The following is a 14508-nucleotide window of genomic DNA, read 5'->3' on the forward strand; positions in this document are numbered from 1 at the left end:
TAATTAATAATAAATAATAGAAAAGCCTTAAATTAACTTTTCTGGTTAAATAAAGTGTTTCGCAAATAAGGGCGAGCACTCACCTTTTGATCGCGACATGTTCGCAGCGTCTGGTAGCGCGAGTGAAGTGCGCGCAGCGCGGAAGTGTGCGAGCGTGCGGCCGCTCGCGTCCCGCGCGCCCCGGTCCGCGCCCGCCCGCTCCAGCAGCGCTGCGACTGCTGCCTCGTCGCGGCAGGCTGCGGTGTAGTGCAATGGTATACGACCTTCCTGTTACAAATTATTAAACATTAATTTTTTTACAGTATTTAGGTCGGAAAATAAGTGTTCGGCTCCCCTGTTGGTAAGCGGTTATCGTAGCTTATAGAAGCCTGCAATACCAGAAGAATCGCAAGCGCATTACTGACCTTACACCCAATTCCTCCAGGAGCTCTGGTCATCTTACTCACCACAGAAACACTACACTGCTTGAAGACAGCTTTATTTAGCCGTGATCTTCCTGTTGCCCTTCCTCAGTTAAAATAATTTAATCGCCTGCCCAGCGTGGTGACTATGGGCAAAACACATGAGTTCACGTTATTTGTGGCGTAAACTTGTGGAGGCCTTTGTCCAGCAGTGGACTGTATAGGCTGTAATGATGAATGATGAATCACCTTTAAGAATATTTTATTAAGAAGGCACTTTAAAGGTTTCTTATTATTAATCTATACAAGTAAATAAAATTAGAGTGTCTGTTTGTAATATTAAAATAACCACTTTTTACGAAATTCATATGAATGTATATACGGTACATATACCAAAATAATATTTTTTACAATTTTTGTCTGTCTGTCTGTCTGTCTGTCTGTTTGTTCCGGCTAATCTCTGAAACGGCTGGACCAATTTTGACGAGACCTTCACTTGAAAATAGCTGATGTAATAAGGAATAACTTAGGATACTTTTATTTTAGAAATTTATTTATTTTATAACTCTACGATTTGAATAATAACTTTTTTGTTAAATAACACGCGGACGAAGTCGCGGGTATAGCTAGTTTTATATAAGTGTACTTTCCGTTGGTGTTTTTTAAAATAAATAAACGAATGAATAAAACCCTTTAAGAAATTTTGGCTAAGGGGATTGTGGATTGTGTTCCCGCTCTGACTCGGTCATCTGATCCTAAGATCCTATGACTTAATTCATATGTTATAAAAAACAGTCGACTGGATAATATCTAGATATTTTTTAAATGTACATTATTAGTGTTATATGTATCTATATGATGCAGTTATGTACTTATACGTGTGCGTAGACTACTGTAGAAGATCGATTCCATAACTCTTTCCTAATCCTATGTAGAGAAAAAGTCAAGTGAGTTCACTCGCATCAACTCTTTGACTCGAAACAATTACATCAGAAGATTCTATTTAATACGTACGTAAGGTGTTTAATTTAAATATCAATAAAAATATAATATTTTTTGTATAATACTTACGGAATCTTTTTGATGTACAAGATGTGGATAATTGCTGACAAGCCATTCAATAATGTCCATGTAGTTATAGAAGACTGCTTTATGTAGAAGGCCAACGCCGGCTTCATCTAAACATGCTACGTATTTGTGGCGATTGTATTCATATTCCAGCAGTTCCTTTAAAAAAATTGTCTTAGTATAAACACATCGGATAATATACAGGATTAAAGCGATTTTGGTAATAAAACAGTTAACTGTAGTTAGTAGTAGAGTAAGATAAAAATTATTCTCGTACTTAATACTAATGACACAATGTGATATCGTGTTATCATAATTATACAATACAGAAATATTTAATTTTTTCTTTGTTTGTAATATATAAAGTCAAAAACAACGGGACTGATTACGATTATTTTTTTAACAGTAGATTTTTTACATAGGCTATGTTGACAAGAAGACACTTGCTAGCTTTTATCAAATTTCTGTATATCAGGTTATTTATTATTTATTTATTTAATAAAAGAAAAATATATACGAAATAAGTAATCAAGTTATATGTACCATCGCTACCTGGAGTTCTAAAAGCGACCCTTTTTCAACCGCGGCGTGTAGAGCCTTGCACTTTCTAATGAGATTGACGAGGTATCTTGAAAGCGGAACAGCTTCAGCCTCCACCAGGAGATGGTGGCCTTGTCCTGCTAAGATCGCACGCTCCAGTTTAACTTCTGCCCCACAACGAGCCCATTGACGGAGTTGCGCTGATGATACTCTTCCCAATACTAAAACAATATTTTTTTTTTGTATTACTTCTATTTCAAAGAGGTTTTATTTTTTCAATATAAATATTATATTATGCTATACTTAAACTTAAGTTATACATAGTAGTATAATCGATGTTATGATTTTATCAAGCTTTTGAATTTGTACTGTTTCTTTACTCTCACTCTATATTCGTCACTTACCTAATTATTTAAAATATTTTTATTATGTTATTGTACTTAAATATATAAATTAACTAGCTGACCTGGCGAACTTCGTATCACCTTATTTTTTTCTGAAATATAATAATAACATAATATATCAAAATAAAATATAGCCTATCTTTTAAGTTGGATCAAACTGCACACGGTATGCAAATTTGACTAAAATCGGTTAAGAAGTTTAGGAGTCCATTGAGGACAAACATTGTGACACGAGATTTATATATATTAAGATTACAGCATCTTTATTTAATTTTTTTTTATTATAATATTACAAATACACAGATATAATGAGAATAAATAAACACAGATTTGCTACGAGAATGCTACGACGTAGGCATTGTAGCGAGTATCGGAAGAGTTTAAATAGTTAAAACTGATGACGACGATAATTTAAAATGGTACGAGCATAGCGTAAACGAATAATATTTCTATATTTTGAAATTTTGAAGTTGGTCGTATCAAAGTTAGGAACAGAATAAGCTTACTGACTTAGCAAGACTAGCCGATTGTTTTACTAGAGATCGACTGATTATCTAGGGTGTGTTCTTTCACCAAAACAAAATTTTATTTTTAAAACATTATTGGAACAGATGTGTGTGATGATGTGTAGATAACATGTATAAAAAGGTAATTTTTTTTGTAATGTAGCATATAATAAATACTTTATAAAAAATATGAGTAAAAATATTTGCATTATTACGTGTACTAACATTAAATATACGGTATTTTTAAATAATAGTTTCAAATGTGTGATGATGAAGTGATGAGTCTAAACCGATAATAATAAGTGTAAAATATCATTATATAATTGTGTTTGCAGAGAAACGAAGAAAAACCGACTTCAATTATATTGACAAGTAATACAATGTAGGTAGACGAAAAAATAGTCAAGTAAATACGCATTATCAAAGATTACTCCAAAAGTTGTAATCGATTAAATTAAAAATAATTAAAATCGGTACACCCAGTAAAAAGCTATGCGCATTTTCTAGAGTTTCCCTCGATTTCTCTAGGATCCCATCATCAGATCCTGGTTTCCTTATCATGGTATCAAACTAGGGATATCTCCTTTCCAACAAAAAAAGAATTATCAAAATCGGTTCATAAACGACAGAGTTATCCCCGAACATACATAAAATATATATATTATATAATATATAATATATATATTTTATGTATATAATATACGTATATAATATTCGACCATATATATATATATATGGTCGAATTGAGTAATCTCCTCCTTTTTTTGAAGTCGTTTAAAAACCACCCTGTTCTCTAAAATCGTACAACGTTGACAACTTCGAGATACAAGATTATAAGATTTATTCTTTAATAGCCGGTAGGGGTTTTAGTAGTTACCGCGCTGACCTTAAGCCGATCCTGAACTTGCATAACGCTGCCAACATAATTGCGTAGCAAGTTCGTGTCAAACCACTTTAATGGCGTCCGTTTACCGGGGATTTTTATGCAAATTGAATAGTCTACTCGCCTTCACGGTTCTTTTATTTAAGCGAAATTATTTACAGCGCAGTACTTCTGTTCCGTCAATTATAACGTGACCTTCTTTGATGTTTTATGCAAATGTTTATTGTGTTTTATATTTCGAATAAATGTGAATGTTTGTTATGATTATTCAAAATTATTGTGTTATTAAAAATATTTCTTTTGATATTGTTTTATTTTATTTTTATATAAATAAATAATCGATTTTTACGTAATTAACACGATTGGAAAATGCGTTACATTCATATTTTTTTTTTAGTTGTAGTAAATTAAAATGATGATTATAAGGCTTCATAAATAAGGAGTTCATGTCTGAGTATATTAAAAAAAATATTCATCAAAATTAAATAGTCACACGTTAAGATGTAATGAGTTAAAAAAGTACAGTTAAATTGAGAATCTCTTCTTTTTTAAATCAGTTAAAAAAGAAGAATAGATACACTCATATTCAAAATAAATATGTTTTGTTTTAAATCCCTAATATAAATATCTTTTATATAAAATTCTCGTTTCACAATGTTAGTTACCCCTAAGCTATAAGGATTAAGGGGGTTAATAACATATATGGAAAAACGACGAATGCGGGGTCAGCTAGTATTATTATAAATGTAAATGTAAGTTTGCTTGTTACGCTTTCACGCGAAAACTACGTAACCGATTATCATGAAACTTTGTATACATATTCTTGGAGGTATTAGAAGTAACGTAGGATACTTTTTGTTAAAATTCAATGCGAGCGAAGCCGCAAGTAGCTAAGAGCTAGTATGTAATAAAATATTATTAAAAAAGTTTAACTTTAACCTTAATCATAATTTTGTTGTGGTTTATGTGTTATGGAATCGATGCTATAGTCGATTGATGTGATTGAAAATGTTACGATTCGATGGAACTCTGCGTCTATAACAGAGAACAGAATATTGAACAAGGAAAATTGTTGTTGAATAAAATATTAAATGAGATATCCGATAATCGACTTGACCTACAAATTTACCAAATGTACTTATTTACAAAAAGAACTAAAGATATTTTAACATTAGCTCAAGATTTTTTTAACACTTTGAACAATCAATTTTTTGCAGTTTTTTTAATTTTTAAATTAATTTTAATTTTAATATTCAAATTTATCATTCCAAAACTATATTTATTATAACCGTTACAAGTTCAATTTTGTACATTAAAGATATTTTGTAAATTGTTTTTGGAAGGAACTCTTTTACAAGGAATTTTATTAATACTGAATCCAAAAATATATTATTTTAACCGGCTTAAAAAAAGAGACGGTTCTCAATTTGAGTGTATTTTTTCTGTGTGCTTTTTGAGTTATTCCTTATAACACGTATTTTATTGACTGTTTTACCGACTACCTAAATCGTATTACTTGCCAATGTTACGAAAATACACAATTATTTTTCAATGTAGCGTAACGCATATTTTGCGTTAAATTTGGAAATTTGGTAGGTTGGTTGCTAACTTATTCTTAATATCATAATTTATTTAATCTATATAAATTTAATTCTTGTGTAGAGGGTTCAACGAACTCGACAAATCTTTTATAACATCATTATTTTGGTCAATAAATACCATCTATTTTTTACTATTGATGTCAAGATTTTTAACAAAGTTTACAAAACATAAATACTCATTCATAAATTTAATCTAGTGACGGTTTAATTGTCGAAGAGATACGATTAGTACGCAGGTCTCACGTCATTGTTACGAAATGACGCAAGGCGTTTTATCGTTGTAGACTATATATATATTTTTAATTGATTTATGGTTTACCAGCAGTTTTACGATTAGTTAACTCAATAGATAGGTATCACAGATGACACTGGAAATTATAATTAATCTATATTAATGTAAACACAACATACTATAAAAACTTAAAGCGTTTTAATAAGTATATAACATTACTATATATGTGTGCTAATTTGCTATTTGTAAGAGATTATACAATTTTTTTAATACTGAAATAGAAGCGCTGAAATGTCAATTGAGCCACTGCATTTATTAAATGTTTTTGTAATTCGCGGAACCGTGGAGTTCGCTCTTAGCAGCGTTTTCCTAAACATAACATATTGCGTCTATACTATTGTTTGAATCAAATAGATTCTTGGACGAATGAATAAAAGTGTTAAGATTATTGAAACTTTTAGGTTTGAAGCTATAAACATCTAAGTGACGAAGTATTTGATGATGTGTTGGCGCAACAGTCACAGCACTGGTTTGTGGCTGTTGCCCTAGCGGTTGTGGGTTTGATCCCCCCATGGTAAAAATTTGTATTGGCCATACAGATGTTTGCTTCTTACGGATTAAAAAATAAGAAAGGAAAGCGAGAAATGGCGCAGAAAATAGGAAAAAATTAAAAAACATGGCGATTTTCTAAACAGTCTGACAGTTTGCAAGATAGGACTATGTCGTCAAACGTAAATATAGATAGATATACAATTAAGGAAAAACAGTCACAGTGACAGTATATCTTAAGCCTATTTAAAATAAATAAAAACCGTTTTAGACGTAATAGAATATATGAATTGTCTACTTTCAAAATGTAGGTATAGAATATCCACGTGTTAAACATTCTCATACGGTATATAATATTTACCATACAGAGGGCGACCAATCGATGGTCGTTGAACTTACCTCAATTATGCTCATTAGACTTGACAACTGAATTCATATTATTTTTACCCTATGTTTCTATCTCAAAGGCGAAGAAGAAATTATTCATACAAATGACTAAAAGCAGTAACGGTTAGTATTACAGTTAAGTAAATTGCACTAATTATTTCAATAATTATTTTTAGTTGTGTTAATAATTTACATTCAATATACGTCTAATATAACAGATGAAATATTGGAAATACTTCGCAACATCGTTGAAAATTTAAAATATGATACTGCTGGTTGTTCCAATTTCCGTTTCATTTCAATTTTTTCACATTATAACATCAAAGAAACTTAATAGTACACACTACAAATCTTCAAAGTACTAATACGATAAGTACTAATACGATATAGCAAGATCAGCTTATTAATAGAGCCGTAAAGTTAATCGTGATGATAATTAAATAGGCCACTTAGAGGTTCGACAGAAATAAAATACAGTCATTGATGTCAATTAGTAATTAATTGGCGCACGAACAAAATCGCAGAAAATTTTTTAATGTATTCTTTTGGCCTTTTCGTGTAATCTATATAGTTTTTGCTTCGAATATTAATATACCTATATTAATACGTGAAGCAAAAACTTTGTAACCCTTTTTACTAAAATTGCGCGCTCGGAGGAGTATGAAATTTTGCACACTTGTAGTTTATATAGAGAAGGAGTCATCACAGCAGCCTTTCGCAGTCCACTACTGGACATACGCCTCCACAAGCTGACGCCAGAAATGGCGTGAACTCATGTGTTTTGCCTATAGTCACCACGCTGGGAAGGCGGGTTGGTGACCGCAGGGCTGGCTTTGTCGCACCAAAGACGCTTCTGCCCGTCGTCGGCCTGTGTATTTTAAAGCCAGCAGTTGGATGGTTATCCCGCCATCAGTCGGCTTTTTAAGTTCCAAGGTAGTAGTGGAACTATGTTATCCCTTAGTCACAACTTACGACACCCACGGGAAGAGAAGGGGTGGCTATATTCTTTGATGCCGTAACCTCACAGCATAATAAGATATAAGAGAAGGAGTGCAGAATGCTAACGTTTTTTCTTACGTAATGCATAAAAATACAAAAAATCAATTAAAAAAATTACATATACTAGTACTACCATGTATTTGACACAACATGCATAAATACTCTTTTGTTTAATGTTCAATATTATAATATAAATTATTTATGGTCGAATTTCGACCCCTGGGCGACAATTAGCACATTGAAAATTTGAAATATTCAGAATATTGGCTCTTTTCATTAAATTTGTATATTGATAGACGAACACGATAGATCGTGACGTACCTATATATTTTTATATTTATTGATATCTTTATTACATAATTATATTTAATACTTTCGGGTATTTAAAATGATATTTTAATAATGATTATATTTTTATGGATTTCAGCGTAAAAATTTGAACGTTTATACTTAAGTATAGGATGTAGTCAATTATTACGTAACAAAAAAACCTACTTACTTTATATTTATTCAATCGAGCAGTAGGTAATTATTCCTTAAATGAACAAATTATATACCTATCACTTAGGTATCCGTTACTAGTAAAAATAGTAAATTTTTTACATACGAAATCCGATTCTAAATCAATTATTTAGATCGATGAATATTTCTAAGCAAATACAATTATTAAACATAATCCGCGTATACAACAGGGAATCACAAAAACTTCACGGTAATTTTCTCAAGTTTACACAGCCTGTTTTCCTGCGATTTGTATGGACTTTTTAAATAAGTGCTTCTATACTTTATGCAATATGCTTTTCACGCGACATCACGCTAAGGTCGCGTCTACATACATTTCTTAAGTTTCCCACTCAAATGATGCATAATTTCGTCATTAATTACAATGTTAACTGACCATGAAATGTTCCGGTTAATGTTTTAATGTGATAAATGATTTATTGTTGTATATTATTAGAAATATCTAATATCTAATATAAGTAAACTAAACATATTAGGTAATATTAAAAACAAGAAATATGTAACATCAATTTTCAGTTATGTACCTCGACTTTATCTAAACGTGTATATCGACTTTGTCTAAACTTTATTTCTATAAGTCGAATTTATTTTAAAAAAAATCGTGTACATTTTTTATTTCGATATTCTTTTGCTGTAATAATTGGAGATTGTTTCTGTTCACATTTTTAATTACACAAATACTTTTATAAAGTAAACAATATAAATATAGGTAATTTATTGTTTTAGTAAGCGTTTGTAAAGCAGTATAAGTACTTCTTATAAAATATGCATTAAACTTGTGTATACCTGCTGTTTGCTTAACTTACATTTCACTATCATTAGGTGCGGGTTATTAGAACCCGTATCACTTGCTAGCATATCAGCGACATGTTATACCTTATTGATATACCTGTACAGTTTTCTTATAGACCTAGTTATTTTATAGCTACTCTATTGCTACTGACATAAAGCTTATTTTTGAATGTAATATTAGTATGAATAGCTTTTATCGGCAAAGGAAAACGTCGTTATAACTTAGGTAAAATTTGAGTTTAAAAGTATGACGTTTTGTAGAGATAGACATGACGATGGTTGTTATCTTTAAATGTTTGTTATAAACTTTTTTAAACGGTTTTATTTAGCTCACCCCGTTTGTTTTATTATTTATTCTTGGGTCAAATTTAGTAATTCAAATTTCACCCTCTTCCTGTCAACCGATTAATCTGAAATTTTGTATACACTTCGGATTTTGGTGACAATACAATTATGTTTACTCATTATCATTATAAATTCAAGATGGCCGCCGCTACAAAATGGCGGATAATTTATGTTTTATTAATCCCATCAATATGGGTATCAAATGAAAGGGCTCAACAAGCAGAATACAATATACTATAAAAAATTGAAATCCAAGATGGCGGCCGCTACAAAATGGCGGATAACGTAGGTTTTATCAATCCCATCAATATGGGTATCAAATGGAAGGGCTCAACAAGCAGAATACAATATACTATAAAAAATTGAAATACAAGATGGCGGCCGCTACAAAATGGCGGATAACGTAGGTTTTATCGATCCCATCAATATGGGTATCAAATGAAAGTGCTCAACCAGTATAATCAATGTACTTTAAAAAATTAAAATCCAAGATGGCGGCCTCTACAAAATGGCGGATAACTTAGGTTTTATCAATCCCATCAACATGGGTATCAAATGAAAGGTCTCAACAAGTAGAATACAATTTACTATGCAAAATTGAAATCTAAGCTGGCCGCCGCTACCAAATGTCTGATAACAATTTTTTATCAATCCCACCAATATGGGTATCAAATAAAAGGGCTTGACAAGAAGAATACAGTGCACTATACAACCTCAATATTTAAGATGGGCCTTGCAATAATGAAGCACTAAATGAATTAAACAGAATGCGAAATAAAAACTAAAAACTAGAAAATAAAAATAGGTAAAAAAACTTTTTAAGTTAAACGGTTTTATGTTAAACATACATTGCAATGTTTAAGATAAATGTACTAAAAACCAAAAAATAATAAAATAGATACAGTCGTGGGAATTATAAACATATGCATAGACTAGACTAAAATAAAACCGTGGGGCACGTCAATTGTCTACAAATTATCGACTTAATGTGCGATAGAAGAATCGTTTAATTCGTCGTTAAAATAGGCAGTTGGCCCGCAGACGGTGAGGAAATTACTTACTATTTTCTTGCTCATGGAAATTCCAATAGTTATACACTCCATGTAAATAAAAGAGATGTTTCAACTAGTTTATCGTTGGACATTCACACTGCTGGCTGGCGAGGAATCGTTTCACTGCTCGTAGTTTGTCTTTAATCGACAAAACATATGATAAAAGTACTACTCGCTCACCACTATGAAACCCTAAAACTCGCTTATAATCGAGCTTGCTAGCTTGTTTCCACATTCTAGCCCTACTTATCACACGTCCATCGTTGTCGGTTGAACAACTGCCTAATTATAGTGTAACATTACAAAACAAACATTTTAATCAACGATTGTAGACAATTGACGTGCCGTCGTCGATTAAAGACAAACTACGAGCAGTGAAACGATTCCTCGCCAGCCAGCAGTGTGAATGTCCAACGATAAACTAGTTGAAACATCTCTTTTATTTACATGGAGTGTATAACTATTGGAATTTCCATGAGCAAGAAAATAGTAAGTAATTTCCTCACCGTCTGCGGGCCAACTGCCTATTTTAACGACGAATTAAACGATTCTTCTATCGCACATTAAGTCGATAATTTGTAGACAATTGACGTGCCCCACGGTTTTATTTTAGTCTAGTCTATGCATATGTTTATAATTCCCACGACTGTATCTATTTTATTATTTTTTGGTTTTTAGTACATTTATCTTAAACATTGCAATGTATGTTTAACATAAAACCGTTTAACTTAAAAAGTTTTTTTACCTATTTTTATTTTAAAATAATTTTAGTGCTAATGCATAATTTATTTCTAATATTTAATTATTATTTTTATTTATATTTGATTGATTGATTCAGCTCTGTCCACTGTTGGACCTCTTTCTCCATGTAGGTTATTTGTTTAAATTTAAGTAAATATTAATTCTAATAAAGGTCTATTAGTAATAATACTACCGAGCGATTTAAAAAGCACATGAAAAGCACAGTCATGTACTTAGATTGTACGCTGCTAACGTTTTAATCGTTATCGTTATAAACATAAAATTCTATTGTAATGTTAATTTAAAATCATCTATATCTATACAAATAAATAAAATTGGAGTGTCTGTTTGTAATATTAAAATAACTGCTTTTACTAATGTATACCAAAATACCCTTTTTTTACAATTTTCGTCTGTCCGTCTGTCTGTTTGTTCCGGCTAATCTCTGAAACAGATAGGCCGTTTTTGGTGGCAATTTCACTGGCTGATAGCTGATGTAATAAGTAGTAACTTAGGCTACTTTTATTTTAGAAATTTAGTTATAAACTCTGCGAACTGAAAAATGTGTTTGTTAAATTCCACGCAGACGAAGTCGCGGGCATAGCTAGTTGCGTAGTAAAACTTTTAAAATACGTCTGTTTTCCAATCGTATAAGAAACCATAAGTCTAGAAGAAACTAACGCAAATATTTTAATTAAGATTATAATTCATTAATTAATAAAAAAAACCTATAGCAGCGTGATCGCGGCCGTGCTGCTAACGCTGCAAACGTGACACGTCTTGTTGCACGCGAACTTGTTCCGTCCGGCGAAACATTTAACTTACTGCTAGCTTGTTTGTCATCACTCTCTTGGTTACAATTTTATCAATTTTTAAATATAATGCCTTTGGAATTGAAACAAAATTTTGAAGAACAGTAAGTAATATGAGGGTCAAAATCCGTTGAGACATCAGAGACGTTATATATATACAATGTTATCTTTTAATTTGTAAAATATAATTATAAAATTTATGATTCCTGCAATTCAAAGTTTCGAAGTTCAATTATTAAATGAAACTTAAAAGCTCACATGCAGTACATTTCACAGACTGTTTCAAAACGTATTTTTTTTAGATTCTTTACGGCTACACATGAAAACAATTTTAGAAAAAATTAAGTATTCGAAAATTTTGTGGTGTTAGTGAAAAATGAGAATAAGCGACTTTCAGACTAGACTAGACTGTTAGATGGTATTTGAAATATGAATAAAAATGTATTTCAATTCATTTCAGTAACAAAGTAAATCAATTTATTTCCAAAAATACTGTAATGAAAACCTTAAAAAGTCTAACATACTGTTACGAAAAAATTAAGTCTTAAATGTCTTTTAGTATTATACCTAATATATAAAATTCTCGTGTCGCGGTGTTTGCAGTTAAACTCCTCCGAAACGGCTTGACCGATTCTCATGAAATTTTGTGTGTATATTGGGTAGGTCTGAGAATCGAACAACATCTATTTTTCATCCCCCTAAATGTTAAGGGTAGTCCACCCCAATTTTTTTTTAATTTTTTGATATTTTTTTTTTATTTTTTTATGATACAATATTAAAATATACATACAACCCTAAATTTTCAACCCTCTACCACCAACCCCTATTTTTAATAGCGTTTAGCGGCAAGACAACGATTGCTGGGTCAGCTAGTATTATATATAGTTTTTTTATATTATATATAGTTAAAGTAACTGATAAAATAAGTAAATAAACTTTCCTACCTTTAGGAGGACTGCTGTGTGTAAAGATTCCGTTTTGCTTCTCCTTTCGCTGAGACAATTTTTTTTTCATATTTTCCATTACGTTTAAAGTAGATACGTTTAGTTTTTTTCACATGATTATATCTTAAACATAACCTATGTTTATGTTTCCTTAATTCAATTATTATCACATAAAGAAATAATACTTATCACAATGATAATCGAGAGTTCGACAACAAATCATCAATAAAATATGAATACTTAAAAAATATCTAACAAAACCCGTGTGTACATTTATTACAGGTGTTACGACTTCATAAGCAATGAAAAAATGCAAGAATTACAAATATGTTTTTTTTTTTATTAATATTATAAATGATAATAATTAATTATTACTTAAAATCCTTACAAAGTCCAATTTCAGTTAAGCAAAGTTTATTTCCAGTAGTGTAGGTAATGAAGAAAGGAAATAAAAACGCTACATCAATTACAATCCAAACCAATTTAAGCGGCAATTAGATGTTAGCGTTAACATAGACATGGTCATTTAAAACTATGTAGGCAAACATAAATCGATTTTATAGCTGGTTGGCACGAACGATCGAAAATGTTCCTTATCAAATATTTACCGGCCGTCCTTCTGACATCACTTACTGGGCCATCGAATGTTCTATGTCACAACGAAAATAAAATCGAAACAAAACCTACTTAATATGAATTTTTAAAATTTGCTTAGATAAAAGTTTGTCTAGCAAATTATTATATTGTTTAGTAAATTATACGTATATTGTTTTAATACACTGATATACTGGAATTATACTACACTATAGTATACATATTAAAGTTTCTAATTATCTTGAAAAGAGTTAATTTTAACATTGTACCGTATGGAAGTAGCACTGTTATACTAAAGAAAATGGTAGAGAAAATTTTATGCATATACATACACATAATTATAAACTCGACTACTTCTAGTCTACAATAGGTACATGCTTCCTAATAGGTTTACGCTCTTAAGAATTGAATTAATTTTACTGTGACTAAAATTATTTATTTCTACATTCTAAGAAATTACTAGTTTTACATAACATTATTTAGTTGAAGAGTGTAGTAATGAGTAATGGGGAAAGCCTGGAAGACATGGGACACATGAATAAACATCTAATTTTATTCTAAAATTTGTGCATTTTCTTTTTACAAAATGGTCATAATGTTTTTTATTATTTGTCTTTTACGGTTCAGGTTTTATAGAATTTAAATTAATTATTGAATTAACTATAATAAAATATCTCTTGTATGAATATATTGTATACTAGTTGTGCCCGTGACTTCGTCCGTGTGTAGTTTATAAAAAAGTTATTCTTCAGTTCCCAGAATTATAAAATAAATAATTTTCTAAGATAAAAGTAGCCCAAGTTACTCCTTATTGCATCAGCTATCTGGTAGTGAAAGTCTCGTTAAAATCGGTCCTGCCGTTTCAGAGATTAGCCGGAACAAACAAACAGACAAACAGACAAAAATTGTAAAAAATGTTGTTTGGTATATGTACCGTGTATACATCCATATGCATTTAATATAATAAAAAGCGATTATTTTAATATTACAAACAGACATTCCAATTTTATTTGTTTAGATTTATTTTAAACTATTATTATTGGTCACGTAGAAATTATTTTCTTAGAAGTAAAACTACGATGGCAGCAAACGTAAGATACATTAGAAATGCGTTTAGATTTAAGAGACTATTAAAT

General features: G+C 30.8%; 1 protein-coding gene across 1 annotated transcript in view; it reads right to left on the reverse strand.

Annotated features, from left to right (window-relative positions):
- The window catches only part of LOC123656134, a 40039-nt gene extending 31089 nt beyond the window's left edge, over nt 1-8950 (reverse strand). Inside the window, exons 1-4 of the mRNA XM_045591843.1 lie at nt 8899-8950; nt 2013-2230; nt 1473-1628; nt 84-267 (exon numbers count right to left, since the gene is read on the reverse strand). Coding sequence (XP_045447799.1) covers nt 84-267; nt 1473-1628; nt 2013-2230; nt 8899-8950 — 610 coding nt within the window. The remainder of the gene's footprint in view (nt 1-83; nt 268-1472; nt 1629-2012; nt 2231-8898) is intronic.
- Between the last annotated feature and the right edge of the window lie 5558 nt (nt 8951-14508).

Source organism: Melitaea cinxia, chromosome 9, assembly GCF_905220565.1.
Source record: "Melitaea cinxia chromosome 9, ilMelCinx1.1, whole genome shotgun sequence".
Taxonomy (NCBI): domain Eukaryota; kingdom Metazoa; phylum Arthropoda; class Insecta; order Lepidoptera; family Nymphalidae; genus Melitaea; species Melitaea cinxia.